Genomic DNA, 19,157 nt, shown 5'->3' on the forward strand with positions numbered 1-19,157 from the left:
ACACATTCACCAAGCAAAAACAAAATTGCCACTAAGTCCAAGGACAACCACAAAGCATTCTATAGCTATGTCAAGAATCTAGATGGCAACACCCAGATCTGCTCTGAATTACAGAACAAAGGCACGAAAGTTACAGAACCAACTGATATTGCTAACATCCTGGCAGATAGGTTCAGTGTTAACTTTACCCCCCTCTCACCCCCTAAAGGGCCCATATCTATACAGGAAGAATGCAGAGTCCCTGTAATCACAACTACGCAGGTAAAAAGCTGCACTCTCTAAAACCAAAAACACAGCATCCATGAGACCGGACAACATCCCAGGCTGCGTTTTAGAAGAACTTCAGAACGAACTGGCTCCCCAGTTAAGCACCATGTTCAGTAATAGCCTCGCATCAGGCTTTGTGCCCACTGACTGGCGCACAGCAACAGTTATCCCACTCCACAAAAGGGGAGCCACCACTGATCCCGGGAACTGGCTCCCCAGTTAAGCACCATGTTCAGTAATAGCCTCGCATCAGGCTTTGTGCCCATTGACTGGCGCACAGCAACAGTTATCCCACTCCACATAAGCGGAGCCACCACTGATCCCGGGAACTATCGACCTATTAGCCTGACGAGCCTGGTTCTGCAAGGCCATGAAACGTATCATCATGGAACTCCTAAACAAAGACACTGGTAACCTCCAAACTCTGGATCCCACCCAGTTCAGGTTTGTGAAAGGCAGATCATGCCTCCTGAACCTGATCGACTTCTTTGAGGCAGTCACCAAAGCCGTGGATGAGGGTAAGGTGGTTCACACAGCCTATCTTGACCTCGCCAAGGCTTTCAACACCATCCCCCATTCTGGAATTATAGCTAAACTCACTAAACTAGGTATAAATCCCTACGTCACAAGATGGGTTGCCAACTGGCTCTCTGACAGAACCCACACTGTAAAAGTTGCAGACTCCAAATCTGACCTCAAAGCAGTGACAAGTGGAGTACCACAGGGTTCAGTCCTGGGACCTCTCCTGTTTGGTATCTACTTCTCTGAAGTACAGGCTAACACAGAAGGCCTCTGGCTAACGAAGTTTACAGATGACTGGAAACTAGGAGCCATAGTCAAGTCCCCAAATGATGTGGACATCCTATAGAAGGGCCTCACTGAGACAGATGCCTGGTGTCATAGCCATGGCCTCAAGCAAAATGCCAAAAAGTGCAGTGTCATCCCCTTTAGTAAAAACTCTGTACCCATGAACTACCACATAGGCAGCAATCTACTTAAAACCAAATGCGTGATAAGAGACCTTGGGACCCAGGTGGACAGTAGTCTCTCCTTTGATAGTCACATCGCCACAGTAGTCAGGAAGTCCTTCTACATGGCACACCTCATCATAAAAGGGTTCTCATCCAGGAAAAAAAGAGGTCATTGTTCCCATCTACTCGTCACTCATTAGACCCATTATAGAGTACAACGCCCCTTTTGGAATGTACTTCACAAGACATCTGCAGCAGCTGGAAAGGCCACAGAAGTACCTCACAAAGAGGATTACTGGCTTCAAACAAATGCCCTACACTGACCGCCTCAAAAAGCTCCAGCTTTACTCCGTAGCATATCGCCTACTCCGAGGTGATCTCTGCCTAACATATAAAGCTACGTCAAACCCAGAGCTGTTGGACATGCTACACCTAAAGAAATAACAATCCCTCCGAGCTATACGCTCTAGGGACCTAAACCTTGTCACCACAATAAACAGGATACACTGGAGGGATATATTCCTGTCCCAGAGACCTCCTATACTCTGGAACAAGCTACCCATCTATGTCAAAGTTCTTCATTAGCACCCTTCAAGAAAAATCTTGATGAGTGGATGGGAAATAGGAAATAAACCCCGGGGATCACTTCTGTGTCTCTGCTGGACAGTGGCACAGGAAAATAACTTTCTTGGGTGGCATAAGCTATGGAACCTTGCTGGCTAGGCTTACGTAGGCCCTTGGGCCGATAGCCTAGTACCTACCTATGAACCTATTATCACTTGCCATCTTTTCTAAATCCAAGCTGGATTTGCCACAGCAGTCTTACAGGCCCTGATTGCCAGGCCTAATGCTTCTTAATCTACCTTCACCCTTCCTTAGCTTTGGGACTCAACCCAAATGTGATGACTGCAACAGTGAAACACGAAGAACATAGTACAATTGTGTACACTTACCATAAATATAGATGTTAGAGTGTATTCACTGTTGCAGTCCTGGCTGCCCTCCCTCCAGCCCCCTGATTGTCTTTGCTTTCAGGTGTCCTTTTTGGTTTGGCATATCTTATACTATGTGTATTTGCTTTTTGCTGTGGGTGTTCCACACCATATAATTGCTTCATATTTTGGGGTCACCTGACATCTGGGGCAAGAAAAACTGATGTAATGACACCGGCTGCATGTTTTATACCCCTGACGTCATGGAAGAAGTGACAGCATCCGACGCAGAAATCCCAAGACTCTGGTATTCAGGCCAGCTGAGGGCTACCTGCAGGCAGATAACCCATATGTGATGACTGCAACAGTGAACCCAAATGTGATGACTGCAACAGTGAATACACGAACGTCTCCATTTATGGTAAGTGTACTGAACTGTACTTTTTGCTGTTTGGGTAATATGGCTAGTTGGGTTTTGTCACTACTTATTATGGTTTCCACTGAAAAAGAGGGCTGTTCATAAACCATTTGGAGATGCAGTCAGTCCTCAATGCATTAATTGTTTGGAGAACAAATAGAATCTGGAGTTTCATCCTGTTTATTTGACAACCAGTCTGCCTTGTGATACCTGAACAAGCAGAGTAGTTCATGATATCATATCCCCTTCTTCATTGAGAGAGAATGCGAGTCTGTCAGTGGACCATAGACAGGAGCATCTTCCTTTCAGTCTCTTCCAGGAGATATAAACATGCTGATGGACTGTGAGACACTTCTATTCTCTCCTTTTGTTGATAATTCAGAACTATTGCCATGTCAGGGTGTGGGTGCCCTGAAGATGAACCTCTTTGTCAGGGAGGATGCAGTCTCTCTCCACCTTATTTAGTGCATAAGGTAGTTAGTGGAGGATATCTTTCCCCTCTTGTGGCAGGAAATCTTCCTGTTTTTCTTCCATTTCCTTCAATTTTGTACTTCATCACAAAATTTAGAGAAGTAGGGCCAAGTCTTGCCCTCTTTGGCCCTTGGTGACCAGGAACAATGTGGTTTGACTCTCGTCCCTAGCAGTACGGAAGGCCATCTTGTTGCATAACATTGAAGTCTACCTCCCCTTGGGTGCCACCTAGCCTCACTCAGGACATTGCTTCTGGTTTAGACTACTCAGTGTCACAGTACCTCTTGGCTGATGTGGTAGTAAATGAATGTGTCAGGAAGTCTTTACTGTTTCAAGTGGAAGAGTAGGTATCTTGTTCCTCCCTGGACTATTGTCATGCATGTGGTGCTGATGTATCTTGGACAGATACATGGTTTGGGTCTCTATTATTCTGTTATCATAGTTTCAGTATTTCTTGTCTTAATACTGAATCGACCAGAGCAAGGAGATTGCAATAGAATTTTAGGAGTTACACTAATACTGTTACACTCAAATAGTTACAATGATAATAGCAACTGTTTGTACCTAAATATGCTGTAACGTGCTGAATAACTCTTGCTGTATACATTGACTTAAGAAAATGGCCTAGGACGTTAGCACATTTCAATTGATGAAATTGTTGTATATTCAAGTCCTGACAAAACAGTTCATGGATATATTCCATCCTCTGTATGCGAGTGAAAAATGTGTGTAGGGGTTAGTTGTCATTCTGGCAGATGTGGATGGTTTGGTTCTTGCTTGCATACTGATTTATTACCCTAATTCCTTCCATGGGTGAGGTGATGTTTGACCTGAATCTCTGGGGGAATCCACTATTTCTTCCACATGTGAGTGCACACTTCCTTTGTTCCACTCCAGTGACGGGTGCCATCCAGTGGCAACTTGTTGAGCTGAAGGGCCACCTTCAATATACATTTGTTTCCATCTCCCCGCCAGTGAGGGATCATTGCAGTTCTTGGCCAACTGTAACCCCCCCCAAGAGATGGGCACATCTGCTTTTCTCTGCCTGCTTCAGCAGACTATCATTTTGCTGATTGAATTTAGGATGCCTGAGCTGTAAGTAAAACATTTTCTTCTACAGCATTGAGGCTGCTATAGTTGGTCAATGTTTGGCTACCGTATGAACATGAAATGCGCACTGTTGATCAGTATTATAGAAACAAATTATTCCTCCTAGTAGTACAGTGCCAGGCTGCTTTTAGGTGTGAGAAATAGTTTTGGAAAAGATTGGGAATGCACTTATCATAAAAAGGGGCAAAAATGAATGTAGTTTTGGCAGGAAATCATGAGGAATGACTGAGGCCGCATACACAGCAAATTTAAGATTCTAATTTATTTATTTTTATTTTGTTGACTGGGTTAGCCCTCATGGACAGTGCACATTTTCAGAAAAGATGTAATGGAAAATTCAACAGAGGTATTTGAATTCTAAAACGTTACACAGAACTTTTAGATTAAAAGTATAAGGGGACTTGATTTGCTGCCAAAAAATACTGCTATGATTTTGGAAGGTATGAAATCCAGGTTGCTAGCATGGACTCCCTATCAAGGGTAGAGATCTCTAACTACTTTTGTGCATACAAGGCCAAGAAAGTGTCTGCATCTCCAGCCTGCCAATCTCATAATACTTAAATAAACATTTGCCAGTATGATCCACATTCTGCATAGAATGTTAAAGTAAAGGCCCAAGTCCATATCCTTATAGCCATATTGTTTAGAGCACTGATGGACTACTTCTAGTGACACCCTGACCTGATTTATTGAGGTACTTCCAGAATCATTTATTGTTGGTTTGACTAGGTTAAATACGTAATTTGCTCAACAAGCTTGTCTGAAAGGCAGTCTAAACCATTGATTTCACCTAAAAATATGCCTGTTGTACTCTGAAAACAGAGATTTCAAGTTTTGTGAATTAAATGAGCAGGGTAGCAGTTGTATGAAAAAGTAAAGAAAGCATTTTGTTGTATTGGTATGTATTTTAATAAAGCAGGCTTCACTTTAGCAAAAATACCTTCCCTTGTTTTAATAGTAATGCAAGATTATGATTTGTAGTACATAGAACGTGCTGATTACCTTCTGAAATAAGCAGAAATTTTGTGTCTTTTGAGGTCATAAAAGTACATAACTAACTTTGTTATATACCTTTTACACACAACCTGTTATAAGCAATTGACAGTTATGATTGGATCTCACACTGCAGAATATACAGCAGTCAACACCAAACAAAATTAGAAGCATTATAGCTGCGTGAAAGCTGCAATATGTTTAACACTACCACAAACAAAAAATGTAGCACCTCAAATTATCTTAAGTTTTTAAAGCGGTTTGCCGATCGGCGATGCACTTTGCTTCTGCAGGCTGTCTGTATTGCAGCTCTGAGTGTGTTCGTTTCCATGGCTGTTAAACATTTTGCACTCCTTCACACTTTTCCCTATTTTTAGTTTTAGCACATCAGGGCGGCTAAATCACCATGTAGCTATTTGCTAATGTGATCTTGCAATACAATCATAACATTTACTTCTGTAATGAAGCTTGCAGGGTGAATTTTTTGAATCCATTTCTCAAACAAATTGATAAATTAGTTATGATCAGTGACCTGACCATAATTTGCCGTATTGTGGTACTGGTTCCAATCTTGTGAAACAGCTTTTAGTTGGCTGGTGGAGACTTCATAGGATTGTGCATGAAGGGGCAGTTTTACTCTTAACCAAATCTTAGTTATTTAGCTAAGTCTGTTAAAATTTAGATTCTTTTTTTTTTTTTTTGTATATTGGCCACAAGTAGCTGATGGTACAAGTTTATTTGGTATTTGTAAATAATGTATTCATTTTTTTCCAGTTTACAGGATTGTCTGCACTATTGGTTGGAATGATTTATGGAAAGGAAAGATATGGTGAGTTGCTGTCTATACAGTTTTTTTTTAACTAAAATCTCAGGTAGAGGGATCTGTAGCCTAAGGTATCAAAGTACTACACAGGGTAGATCTTATTTTTTTTAATACACTCACAATTTGAGAATGCCAAGGATTTCTTCACTAATTTTTCCATGGACTAAGCAATTGCTTGCTGCACCCCGTCATGCTGTTAAAGCATGCACAGTTTATACTTTGTCAGCAGTTCTTCAGTAGATATTTTGTTTTTAGGTACAGCAAATATCATAGAAAATAGCTTTCTCTCTAGGATTACTATTGGCTGCCATAGTATACTATAAACTAATTTAAGTTAAAATTGATCCTGTGATGCTGTATTGCAAAATAAATGATTGTTCAGTTTTTTTTTTTATCTTTTTGTGTTGCATTTCTGTTTTAGATTGCAGTCGGTTTGTAGAAATGGAAATAGTACTGCCTAAACGTAATCATTCTTGCAGACAAGAAAAAACTAAAAAGAAGGGTAATTCTAATTCTGAAAAGGGAGTAGGAAATGCTAAGTGTTAACACATTTTTTGGTTCAGCGAAGGGCTGTTTCTGCAGTGCTGGATAATCTACACTGAGGTTGTTCAACATTAGAGTAAGTTAAATTAAGTAAGGGTGCACAGGGGGCAAAATACCCTATGTGGGGGTTGTGGAGGGCTTTATCCCATCTTTATTCAGGGCTTTACATTACATACTGTTATTTTTGTGGAAATAGGTTTCTGCTGAAATGCGGCTTGCTGAATCTTGCTATAACCATTGCATATGATCAGTAAAAACAGGCTTGAAAACTGCTAGTATTTATAAAAGAAATAGAACATTTGTGTATATAAGACATTTAATGAACACCTTCTTTATTGAATGCTTTTGTCATTTCTCTAAGCTGTGCATTTTTTGAGATGCATTTAAAAGGGTAGATTGTTTATTGGCTAACATAGTGGGTTTGTTTTTCAAAGCTGTCTGTATGGAGGCCATAATGTTTTTAATCTTGAGATGCTTTGACCCAAACTGTGTATGTAACTATACATACGTGTGTGTGTGTGTGTGTGTGTGTGTGTGTGTGTGTGTGTGTGTAATGTATACTTGTACTGGCTCATCAATAAGACTCGCATTGCAAACTTGAGACTTTATGAGCATTATAATTCCACTAAGGGTTGTGATCAAAATAATGCACTTAAAGCCCCTGTCCATAACAGAATGCTTATAAGACATTTACTTTTTTATTTTGGAGAAGGTTTTAAAAGATTGTAGGGATGGTGTCTGGAAAATACTTTACTGTATAGGGAATTATTTTGGCAAATTCAGTTGTATGCAGATGTTTCCTGGGCTTAATGAGCAGCTGGCTGTCAAACCTATTAAAAAAAGTAGCTAGCAGCCACACCCTTTACGTTATTGTATTTAAATGATTGTATTGTAAGGATGTACTCTCCTGAAGGTTATGTGGTGTGAATGAAAGGGTTCAATTAAACTTTTTGGATCTTGCAATTCTAGCTGCTCTTTTGTTCTGTGTATATAAAATGCACATATAATGTGGCATGTATGACTGTGTGTGTTTGTGTGTGTATATTTGTGTACGTGTGCGTAACATAATGATAATACAGTTGCTAAGGTCTTCATCTCACTCCCTGCATTCGATCCTGAAGTCTGGTCACTGTCTGTCTGGAATTTGTATGTTTTTCCTGTGTCATTGTGGGGTTCCTCCCACTTTCTCAAAAAAGCTGGATGTTTCTACCTCAGGAATATAAGTTTGTGGATACAAACCCAGACTTCCTATTGGAATTCAAAGGGTTTGCCAGCAGAATGCACCCAGAAATGAATGGTGGTGTGGACAGAAGCACAGAGTCTAGGTTTGGTGTCTGTAGGGTGAAGAGTCATGTAAACCAACTGCATTAGACAAGAAATGTGGTTTGCAGTATCCTGTCCAAATGAGAACTTGGACCACAGACTGCGTGCCCAGTCAATGTTAGCCAGTTGGCAGTTTAAGAGGAAAAAAAGAAATGTTTCTAGATGATTTGGAATAATGTTGCCAAAGGGGCATGGATATTTGTTGGTGCTTAGTGGGTTGAGGACTTGACTTAACTGTGACCTATGCCAAGGATGTTAACAGTGGGAGGGATGTGTGTGCCCACTGTTAGTATGACTCCATAAAACCTAGCAGTCTTGGGTAAGTAAGCTACTGGTAGATCAGTGTCCATTTGGTGAGAAAGGGTTACCTGAGATAGTTCTTTTGAACAGAACCTAAATGTAAACCCAATCCTGTTGTCAAAAATGAACTGAGGATTATTGCATTGCATGTAGGTTCATTGAATGGATGAGACTTGGAAGTGTATGCCTTTGTATCCAGGGGATAAGGTGGAAGGGAAGCACAGCAAAATGTCCTGAACTGGGATCAGTAGTCTACCTATAGGAGGACAGATTGAGATAGATGTAATCAGAGTCAGTAACTGGTTCACGGCAGTTAGACTCCATTGTAGATATAGGTTAGCCTTCATGATCTCTGCTTAATCTCAACAACACGACTGTGATGGTGAGGAAAAGAGGGACATTCAAGCAGCAGTTGCAAGACCTCCTTGATAAAGTGGGACAAAAATCATTGGTTTTGACAATGTGGGACTTTATTGCTCATATTGTAACAGAACGGGATATGAGGAATTTTTTTTTTTTTGGGCACACATGGCTGCAGCATTCTTAACTTTTATCAAATAGCTTAAGGATGACCAACTCATGGTTTAGTAAGAGAGAGAGTCACAAGATCACATGCAGGAGTGGACAGCATGCAACTGTGGTAAGCTTCCTCTTAGTAAAAAATGGGCATCTGGATGAAATCAGAGATTGCAGCATCATTGTCATACTTAGTGAAGCAATTGGCTGCAAGCATAAACCACCCAGTGACTACAATCAGCCGCACTCAGTGGTCAGAGAATGAGGCTAGATTGAGGACTTGGAAATTGGTTGGAGTGAGAGCATGGGAGCAGGTCAAGGAAATGCTCATGGCTCCAACACCACAGGAAGAAGGCGGAAATAGGTAGAGCTGAAGAATGGCAGTTTCAAAGTAGCATCTGTGAAGACTAGAGCAGATATGTAGTTGTGCTAGATATGGAAGTAAATTACATAAGGAAATCTACATATAGAGAACTGATTGTGGAGCCAGGTATGGAAGTAATATACATAAGAAAAGCTGGTGGTGGAGTGCATTAGTCGAAGAAGCTGGTAGTGGAGTCCATTAGACCAAGAAGCTATTAAAAAAAACAGGAGTGCAAGAAGAAGGGGAATATAGTATAAGCAGCCTGATCTAAGAATGAATACTGAGTGGCTAATAATGGGCTAAAAGAGCAGTCACAGTGGCAAAGAACAAAGAGTCGGAGAAACTCTACCAGCTTCTGAAAAGTGATTGAGCAGATGGCACAAAAGCTCTACCAGACTGGTAGATAACCGTACAGAGATAAAGGAGATGGTCAGAAGGCACTGTTCATAAGGGGCTCCAGCAGCAGTCTGCTTACCAGTCTAGAGGACATCAAGAAAAGATGGAAGGAGTACTTCAGAAAGCTTCCATAAGAAGAAAATTGTACAGAAGCTGTATTGCCACGCACACATCCTATGATGAAATGAGAACCCACCCTAGGAGAAGTACGAAGTACACTAAAGAAAATTAAGTCAGTGAAAATGGCAGGCTTAGATGAGATCAACATGGGTGCAGCAGGACTTCCAAGATAGCCGCACATTGATAGTTTAATTTCAGCTCTTCCAATGTGAAAACAGAAACTGAGAAATAAGAACTAGTAATTCTACTTAATTAAATAAAATTAATTTACTGGCTAGTAAGTACACTGGATGCCAGCCAAGAAGAAATTTAGAGAACCTGAAAGAAATTAAACTAGAAAGGGTGAAGAGAAAACAGTGACCGGAAAGAATCCTGCAACTGTTGAGCAAAAAGAAGTTCAAGCTTCAGATTTGGTACAAGAGATGGCTTCCAGTGATTAAATGGAAAAATAAATCAAAAGTACTCAGAAATGATTAAAGCTTCTTCTATTTTTTCCAGTCTTTTGTTATTTGAGTTGATGTACTGCTTCATTGCTTTCTTTATTTTTTACTAGCTCTTCTGCTGAACTGATAAAATTGCAAAAATCAGAGGCTGGAATGAAGAATCAGCTGGTCAAGTATGAGACTTCTCAAGAAGAGCTGTGTCAAGAAAAGGTAGAGCTAGAAGATAGAGCACTCGGAGAGAACCTGAGATTTTCTGCTGTACCAGAGAAACTGGAAGGAACAGACAATATTAATTTTATGAAAGCACAAATAAGCAACTGGACTGATGTTCCACAGCAGGATTTCTTAATTCAAAGGGCACGTAAAGTGTATACTCCAAATTTGGCCATGAGAAAGCAGTCAGGACCATATTAATGATGCAACCATACTAGTAGAAAGAGTTGATCCTGACAGAATTGTGGCAGAGGGTTTGTGGAAAATGGTTATTCACTGTACACCAGATTAGAAGAGAAGCAATTTTATCCCAGTATTCGGGTAATATTGAAAAGCAAATGTGAGATTCAAACTTCTCTACCCAGCTGTCTTCAGAATATCCTTTTCCTGGAGGATGAAAGACAAAAAAAGAAGGAAATACAAACGTTTGTCCAACAGAAAGTGAGCATTCAGACAGAAAGATCTGTGAACTTTATTTTCAGAAGAATTAAAATCCTAAACTTTGCTGCCAGTAAAACATTTTCTAGTGTTCAAAAGGAAAATGCTCGAGAGACAGAAAAAGCAGTGTTTGGTGTTGGGAGAAGGAAAAAGACCAGCAATACTGTAAATGAGTGAATAAATATGAGGTTATAAAGTATCAGTCTCACCTGTGAAATATGGATTTGCAAGAAAAAGTTGAAAAACATTGGTCTTCTGTTGACTTTGCTATACTTGTGGGTGGACTGTAGAGTATATACCCCACTTTGTCATTAATGTTTAGAAATACACTAAAGGGAACAAAAGTAACTGTAAGTAAAACATTTTTGTTGTTAAAATATTTCATGGTATAAACTACACGTGTAGTAAAGTAGATCTGAAGTAGTTAACTTCATTTGTCCATCAATCTGTGGGTATCTGATCCATATCGGATCTGAGCCGGCAGCATCAAACAGCTAAGATCTAAGCTCTAAGCTCCCCCCCTTACCCATAATCCCCTGCCATCCGTCTCTGACCTCAGATCTCATTTGCCGCGGTTGAATCAACAGCTTTGAACGAGTTCCAGGTGTGGGAGTTAGTTGTTCAGTGAGAAAAAGTATTTCTTTTTCTAACTTTTCTTGCAACTGATATTGCTTGTTGTGTGTGTTGCTCCCTAGTATTAAGACTTTTTAGTTATAATATTGTTATTTCATTATTTTTAGTGTAGTTCATTCCTCCCCATGTGTGTGAAGGCGTGTGTGTTGGGCCTTGTGTGTTGTTTTTAGTTAGACTATGTCTGAGGCCCCAAAAGCTTTTTTCTCTAAATGCACCGAGTGTGGCCATAAGCTATCCCCAACGGATGGCCACACTCGGTGTGTTATTTGCCTTGGGGTTGACCACCTTTCCTCAGGCTCCACTATTTGTGCAGCCTTCAACCCCAGGGCTCTAAAGAACAGGAGGTAGAAGTTGATTCTGGCGGGATGTTTGCCCCCGGATTTGGCTTTGGCCTCCTCTCCCTTGGTGGCACCTGCCGCGGCAGTGCCCCCTTCCACCCCTGCTCCCCTGGCTGGGACTCAACCTCCTACCTTAGGCCAGGAGGAAAGGGAAGCTAGGCGGGAGAAGAAGAAAGATAGACACCACAAGCGGCGGGCCGAGTCTTCCTCCTCGGCTCTGCCGGCTAAACAAGCTGCCTCTCCCAGGGCTTCCGGGCCTTCTCCTTCCCGGCTCCATTCACCTTGCTTCTCCCTGGAGCCGGAGGAGGAGACCCAGTCACCTTCGATGTCATCGAGGTGACACTCCCGGCCTGCTTCGGTGGCCTCTTCTAGGTCCACCCGAAGCTTGTCCGATGCAGATATGGACTGGATGATGCGCAGGTTCCTCCAGGCCCAGCTGCAGATGGGAGTGCTTATGCCTCCCCCCCACCGGTGGGGAGCTCGTCCCCCTTTTTCGCCCCAATTGCTCATTCTCCGACCCACTTCCGGGGTTCGGAGCCTTCGGATCCGGGTTGCATAGGAGCCGGGGGAGGTTCGGCGCCGATAGTGCCTCGTACTTTGGCTCCGACCGCACCCTCGAGTTTGTCGGGTCCCTTTTCGGATCCGAGCTCTTGGAGCTAAGCTTTGGATCTGGAGTTGTCAGTGTGTCTTCAGCTCCGTCTCGTTTGGAGCATACTGGCCTTTCGGATCCGATTGCTTTGGCGCCGGCCCCGATCCACACATCGGTTCCGGGGGGGGGGGCTGCTCTCGGATCCTAGAGAGAGCAGTTCTCCCTCAGTGTTCTATGTTGTGGAGAGGGTATTGTCGAGGAATTCGAGGCCCCAGGCTCCAACTACGGGTCCACCCTGCACTCTCTCTCAGATGGGCCTACCTTCCATCACCCGGCCCCAGGGACAGCCTGCGCCTACATCCCAGATGGTTCCCTTAGAGGAACAAGATGGGGTTGGTGAGGCCTCTTCGGACAGCCCCCCCGAGGAGGTCCCTCACAAACGTAAGTGCAAGAGGAGGCACTTGGACTCACTTGAGTCTTTCACAGAAGACACGGACTTAGAGGAAGTGGAAGGTTCCCCAAGGTCACCCCCCGAGGACGTCTCCTTCGGAGACATGATGGAAATGCTTCGAATTAGAGGGGGGTGGTCAGCCCAAAAACCTTCCTCGGATGAGTCTGCGTTTCTGGAGGCATTTGACGCAGGCTCATCTTCCTCTTGGGTGTCCCCTCCTGCCGATCCCCTGGTAGATCTCATTACTACCAGGGCATGGAAGGAACCGGACACTGTTGAGCCCATTCCAAAGAGACCGGATAAAATCCTTAGCCCCCCCCCCCCACTGATAGGACGGTATGGAGCAAGGGTGTTCCTGTAGATGCCATGTTGGTGGCGGCTGCCACCGAGAGGGAACTGACCCAGGAGAGTTCCTCGGTCTATCCTCCTGACAAGGAGTCTCGGATGATGGACCGCTTGGGGAAGTGGATGTTCGCTTCAGCTGCCTTAGCTGTAAGGTCGCTGAACTATATGGCACACGTCATATGACTCCAGCGGGATCTCATCAAGGAATTCGCCGGGTCGCCCCCAGAGTCCATGTCGACTGAAGATAAGAAGGTATTCTCAGCTTGAATGGCCACTCTTAAGTCCATCTCGAACACCTCTATGCGGCTCCTCTCCCATGCTTCAGACAGACAACATGTCAGTAGTCTGGTATATCAACAAACGGGGGGGAACCAGATCCTATCCACTTTGTCGAGAGGCCATGAGAGTTTGGGATTGGGCGATCTCCACCATCCGCTTTCTCATAGCAACGCACATTCCGGGTCGGTCGAACATTTTGGCAGACAAGCTGAGTCGAACTATCCTCTCACCGTACGAGTGGTCTCTGAACCCCAGGATGGCGAAGCAAATCTTCCTCAAGTGGGGTCAACCTTGATGCTATCTCTTTGCGTCTCCTTCGAACGCAAAGTGCAGCAACTACTTCACTCTAATTCCCCCACCAGGGGAATCACCCAGAGACGCTCTGGTGCATGTTTGGCCATCCGGTCTACCCTATGCTTATCCTCCTCTTCCGCTAATGCTAAAATTCTTGCAGAAACCCCGTCGGTTGGGGAGCAGAGTGATCCTCATAGCCCCATTCTGGCCTCGTCAAACATGGTTCCCATGCCTATGGTCTTATCTAGTGAATCCTCCATTGATTCTAGATCCCACCCAGGATCTGATCTCTCACCCACTGTGTTTACCAACCCCGAACTTGGACAACCTCAAGCTCACAGCTTGGCTGATCCAGTTCCAGTAATAGTTAGGACTCCCGGTATCTCATACCCTGTTAAGGCTATTTTAGTGGCCGCTCGTAAACCTTCTACGAGAAAGGTTTGCTAACAGCAAATGGAAACGCTTTACTGTCTGGGCAGAGCATAGAAGGTTGGATCCCTTTACAGCTCCCATACCAGTGGTGGTAGAATTTTTGTCGACCTTATTCGACCAAGGTGCTAGCTCTTCCACGGTCAAAGTCCAGTTAGCTGCGATTTCCCATTATCATGTGGGAAGTGATCTCGGTTCCTTAGCATCTTCCAAATTATGTAAGACCTTCTTAAAAGGCAACTTCCTCTTAAGGCCTCCGGTGAAAGACGCAGTCCCTCCATGGGATTTAACCCTTGTTCTCCAGTCCTTGACCGCCCCTCCATTTGAACCCGCAGCCTCGGTGGATCTGAAATGCTTATCTTGGAAGACTGCTTTTCTCATTGCTATCACTTCGGCTAGAAGGGTTTCGGAGCTTCAAGCCCTTTGTGCCAAACCCCCATACTTGGTCTTCCATAAAGATAGAATTTCCCTCAGAACCAATCCCTCCTTTCTACCCAAAGTTGCTTCTGAGCCCAATATTAATCAATCTATTAATTTACCAGTTTTCTTTCCAAATTATCAAAACAAGGGTGAATACAAATTACATTCTCTGTACGTACATAGGCAATTGAGATTCTACTTGCACAGGACCGCTGAACGTAGGCAATCTGAGCAACTCTTTTTGTATCCTTTGCAAGACCCTCTTTGGGCAAACCAGTATCAAACGTTACATTGTCCAGATGGATTTCCCATATATACTTCTTGCATATAAGAGTTCTGGTCGACCTGAACCTGAAAGAGTCCACGCTCATTCTACCCGATCGATTTTTACTTCTGCTGCCTTTTGCTCCAGAGTGTCCTTGGACAACATTTGTTCATCAGCCACTTGGGCTTCATCCCATACTTTCATTAACCATTACAAGTTGGATCTAATTTCCAGAGGGAGAGCATCCTTCATCTCTGCAGTGCTCCAGAATATCCTTCCATGAGGACCCCCCAGGTTTGGGTACCTGGGGACTTTGTCCCAAAGGTTGATGGACAAATGAAGTTAACTACTTCAGATAAAGAAGTTATGTACTCACCATAACGTTCCATCTGAGTAGGTAAACTTCATTTGTCAGCAACCAACCCCCCCCTCCATCCCCCTAACCAATAGTGCGTCCTAGAAGGATTCCTTGTCCTTTTCTCCGGATAACACCAGGTTAGGAGTTGCAGGTGATCCTTTGTTGTAATATACTGTTTTACTACAGCAAACTCGATCTGAGGTCAGAGAGGGATGGCAGGGGATTATGGCTAAGGGGGAGGGGCTTGGAGCTCGGATCTTAGGTGTTTGAAGCTGCTGGCTCAGATCCGATATGGGTCTGAAACCCACAGGTTGTTGACAAATGAAGTTTACCTACTCAGATGGAACGTTTCATAACTTCTTTTTTTGTGTAGTCGGATATTTCAAATGTGGGGTGTGGGGAGTCTTTTCAGTGATGTTTTATGTGATAAAGATATTATAGTAAACAAAGTACCTTTTTAGTTCACAATGTAATGAGAATAAAGGCTGAACAAAAGCAAGTTTAAGTTAATATGTTGTTATCTTGGGATGTAAAAGTGCACTGATAATATTATAAGTAGAGCTGGGATGTTTTCTCTTATTTTTGCAAAACTGAATATCTGCGTTAATGCCCCTTGGCTTAATCTGTAAGCAGATGTTTTTGTAAGAAAGTAGGCTTGAAACAATATGACAAAATAATGATAGCCACAAGAAGTGCTGTTTCTTGCACATGCAATATTAGCTTTGTTTTTCTCCATTAGCAAATATTCAGTGGGAGTCCATCTGCAGCTGAAAGCAGATGTACATTCTTCTCTGTGCTGACTGAAATCAACAGATTCCTTCATGCATCTGCAGAGTTGTTAGCTATTTCTTCTTCTCTCATTGCTGACTACATTTCCATGGAGACAAGCTCTCTCCAAGTGCAATCAGTTAATCTTTTTTTTTTTTTTTTTTTTTTTTTGCAATCAGTTAATCTTGAGAGTTCTGAGCATTCTTTGCTGAGGGAAAGGTAAATTTTAAAGGTACAAGGGCAAGCAGTTCAGTGAAAAATAAAGTTTGAAAGTACTGAAAATAAGTGATAGCAGCTTCCCTAGTAGCCTTAATACTTTAATGCATTTAGTAGAGCAGTATATAATGTTTTCTGAAAGCATACAAGTTATTTTTCACATCTGTGAGGGGAGTAGGAATAAGAAAAAATCAGACCCACCAATCAATGTCAAGTGGAAGTACAGATTTTAACATGAGTAAACTTAATTTTAGTGAAGGTAATGCCTGTGAGTGCAGCTGTCAGTTTTTGAGAATTATTTCTGTCTGAAGGGTTAAACTTCATTTTTTGAAGATGTGTGTGTGTGTGTGTGTGTGTGTGTGTGTGTGTGTGTGTGTATATATATATATATATACATATATACATACACACACACTTTATTATATACATTTATATGTGTGTTCGTGTGCATGTGTAGATATATATATATATATATATATATATATATATTATATATGTGTGTGTGTGTGTGTGTGTATATATATATATATATATATATATATATATATATATATATATATATACATATATAGGTGCATATACATCCTTGTATACAGGTATATGTTTATTTTTATACATGTATAGTGTATGTTTGTGTGTATATATAGATATAAATATGTATATATATTTATATTTATCTCTCTCTCTATATATATATATATATATATATATATATATATATATGTGTGTGTATATATATATATATATATATATATATATATGTGCATGCGTATGTATATGTGTGTGTGTGTGTGTGTGTGTGTATATATATATATATATATATATATATATATATATATGAATAAAAAATGTGTGTGTAAATATGTTTATAAGTATGTGTAGGGGCTATCCTATCACTTCACAAACCATTGTAAATTATTAATTGCATGCACAACTATTTGTACCCATTACACACTCTGTTGAAACTTGCTAGTGATTAAAATTAATCATAATCACTTGCATAAGACTGACGCATTGCACACCTGGGAGTCATTTTCTTGGTCAAAAAACATGCTCTTGCTAAATCAAAGTTATACAAAAAAAATGTTTGCAGAATGCATGCCCCAGTGCACCCGTATACTCTCATTAACAGTGAAAGTAAGAGGAGTACTACCTTAATTCACTGTACCACAACCTCAAATGGCAGTTAACTTGTCTTCTGTCAGTTTCTGCATTGTGTTTCCACCACAGACATATAATTTTCTTCCTGTAAGACCTCCCAGAGTATTACTTTGTGCAGTACAGCTTGTTGTCAGTCATACAGTAACACTGACTCAGTTTGAAATAAATCCCTTAGCTCCCATTAGCATTGTGAGGGGCTGCAATTCAACTAGATGGGCACTCAGTCAGCCATGCTGTCAGCTACCTCTGACACAATACCATCCATGTAATTACTTGTTCATTCAATACTTATTCACCTGTGTGTGTGTGTGTGTGTGTGTGTGTGTGTGTGTGTGTGTGTGTGTGTGTGTGCGCGTGTGTGTGTTTATATATATATATATATATATATATATATATATATATATATATATGTAGAGTGTATGTTTGTGTCTGTATATATATAGTATGTTTGTGTCTGATAAAGTGACTGGTGCCACGAAAGCGCTCACCTCTTTTACTAATAAAGCTGTTATTCTACATAGCCATGGCTGCTACCTCCTGCTTTGTTTTTTACTGTTCATTTCATTGTTGTTGGAGGTAACTCTTGCTAGCACCGTTGGTTTTACTGTGTGTGTGTGTGTGTGTGTGTGTATATATATATATATATATATATATATATATATATATATATATATATATATATATATATACTATATACTATTTGTTTTTTACTGCGGATATATAAATATATATACGTATATATATATATATATATATACACACACACACACACACACACACACACACACACACACACACACACACATATACTGTGGATATAAAAAGTGTACACACCCCTGTTAAAATGCCAGGTTTTTGTTATGTAAAAAAATGAGACCATAATAAATAATTTCAAAACGTTTCCTATCTTTAGTGTGACCTATAACCTGTACAATTCAATTGAAAAGCAAACAAATCTGTTGGGGGAAAAAATAAAAAATGTACAATAAGGTGGTTGCATAAGTGTGCACACCCTTAAACTAATACTTTGTTGAAGCACCTTTTGATTTAATTACAGCATTCAGTCTTCTTGGGTACACACCTGCCATCAATTAAAGAGACTCTGATTAACCCCAAAAAAGTTCAGCTGTCCTAATAAGATTTTCCTGACATTTACTCAGTTTCCTGCTACAGGAAATGCCATGGTTCACAGAGAGCTTACAAAGCATCAAATGGATCTCATTGTTGAAAGGTATCAGTCAGGGAGAAGGGGACAAACATTTCCACAGTATTGGATATACCATGGAACACAGTGAAGACAGTCATCAAAAAGTGGAGAAAATATGGGACAACAGTGATGTTGCAAAGAACTGGGCATCCCTCTAAAATTGATGAAAAGACCAGATAAAGCATGGTAGTGGTAGTATCATGCTTTGGGATTGCTTTTCTTCATCTGGAACTGAGGCTTTAGTCAAGGTGGAGGGAATTATGAACAGTTCCAAATTCCAGTCACTTTTGGCCCAAAACCTTCAGGCGTCTACTAGAAAGCTGAAGACAAAGAGGAATTTCACCTTTCAACATGACAGTGACCCCAACCATACATCCAAATCAACAAAAGAATGGCTTTACCAGAAGAGAATTAAAGTTTTGGAATGGCCCAACCAAATCCCAGACCTAAATCCAATAGAAAATCTGTGGAGTGACCTGAAGAGGGCTGTGCACAAGAGATGCCCTCACAATATGCAGATCTGGAGTGCTTTTGAAAGGAAGAGTGGGCAAATATTGCCAAATCAAGATGTGCCATGCTGATAGACTCCTACCCAAGAAGACTGAATGTTGTAATTAAATCAAAAGGTGCTTCAACAAAGTATTAGTTTAAGGTTGTGCACACTTTTGCAACCAACTTATTGCACATTTTTTTATTTTGTATATTTTTTCCCCTAACAGATTTGTTTTTCATTTGAATTGTACAGGTTGTAGGTCACATTAAA

General features: G+C 41.4%; 1 protein-coding gene across 3 annotated transcripts in view; it reads left to right on the forward strand.

Moving 5' to 3' along the window:
* CCM2 (CCM2 scaffold protein) overlaps positions 1–19,157 on the forward strand; it is a 984,305-nt gene that overhangs the window by 88,813 nt on the left and 876,335 nt on the right. For all 3 annotated transcript variants that reach the window (XM_044062782.1, XM_044062785.1, XM_044062784.1), the window contains exon 2: positions 5,937–5,991. In XM_044062782.1, the coding sequence (XP_043918717.1) occupies positions 5,974–5,991 (18 nt within the window). In that variant the 5' untranslated portion in view covers positions 5,937–5,973. The remainder of the gene's footprint in view (positions 1–5,936; positions 5,992–19,157) is intronic.

The sequence above is a fragment of the Protopterus annectens genome, chromosome 2.part1 (assembly GCF_019279795.1).
Source record: "Protopterus annectens isolate FY-2018-M chromosome 2.part1, PAN1.0, whole genome shotgun sequence".
NCBI classification, from domain to species: domain Eukaryota; kingdom Metazoa; phylum Chordata; order Ceratodontiformes; family Protopteridae; genus Protopterus; species Protopterus annectens.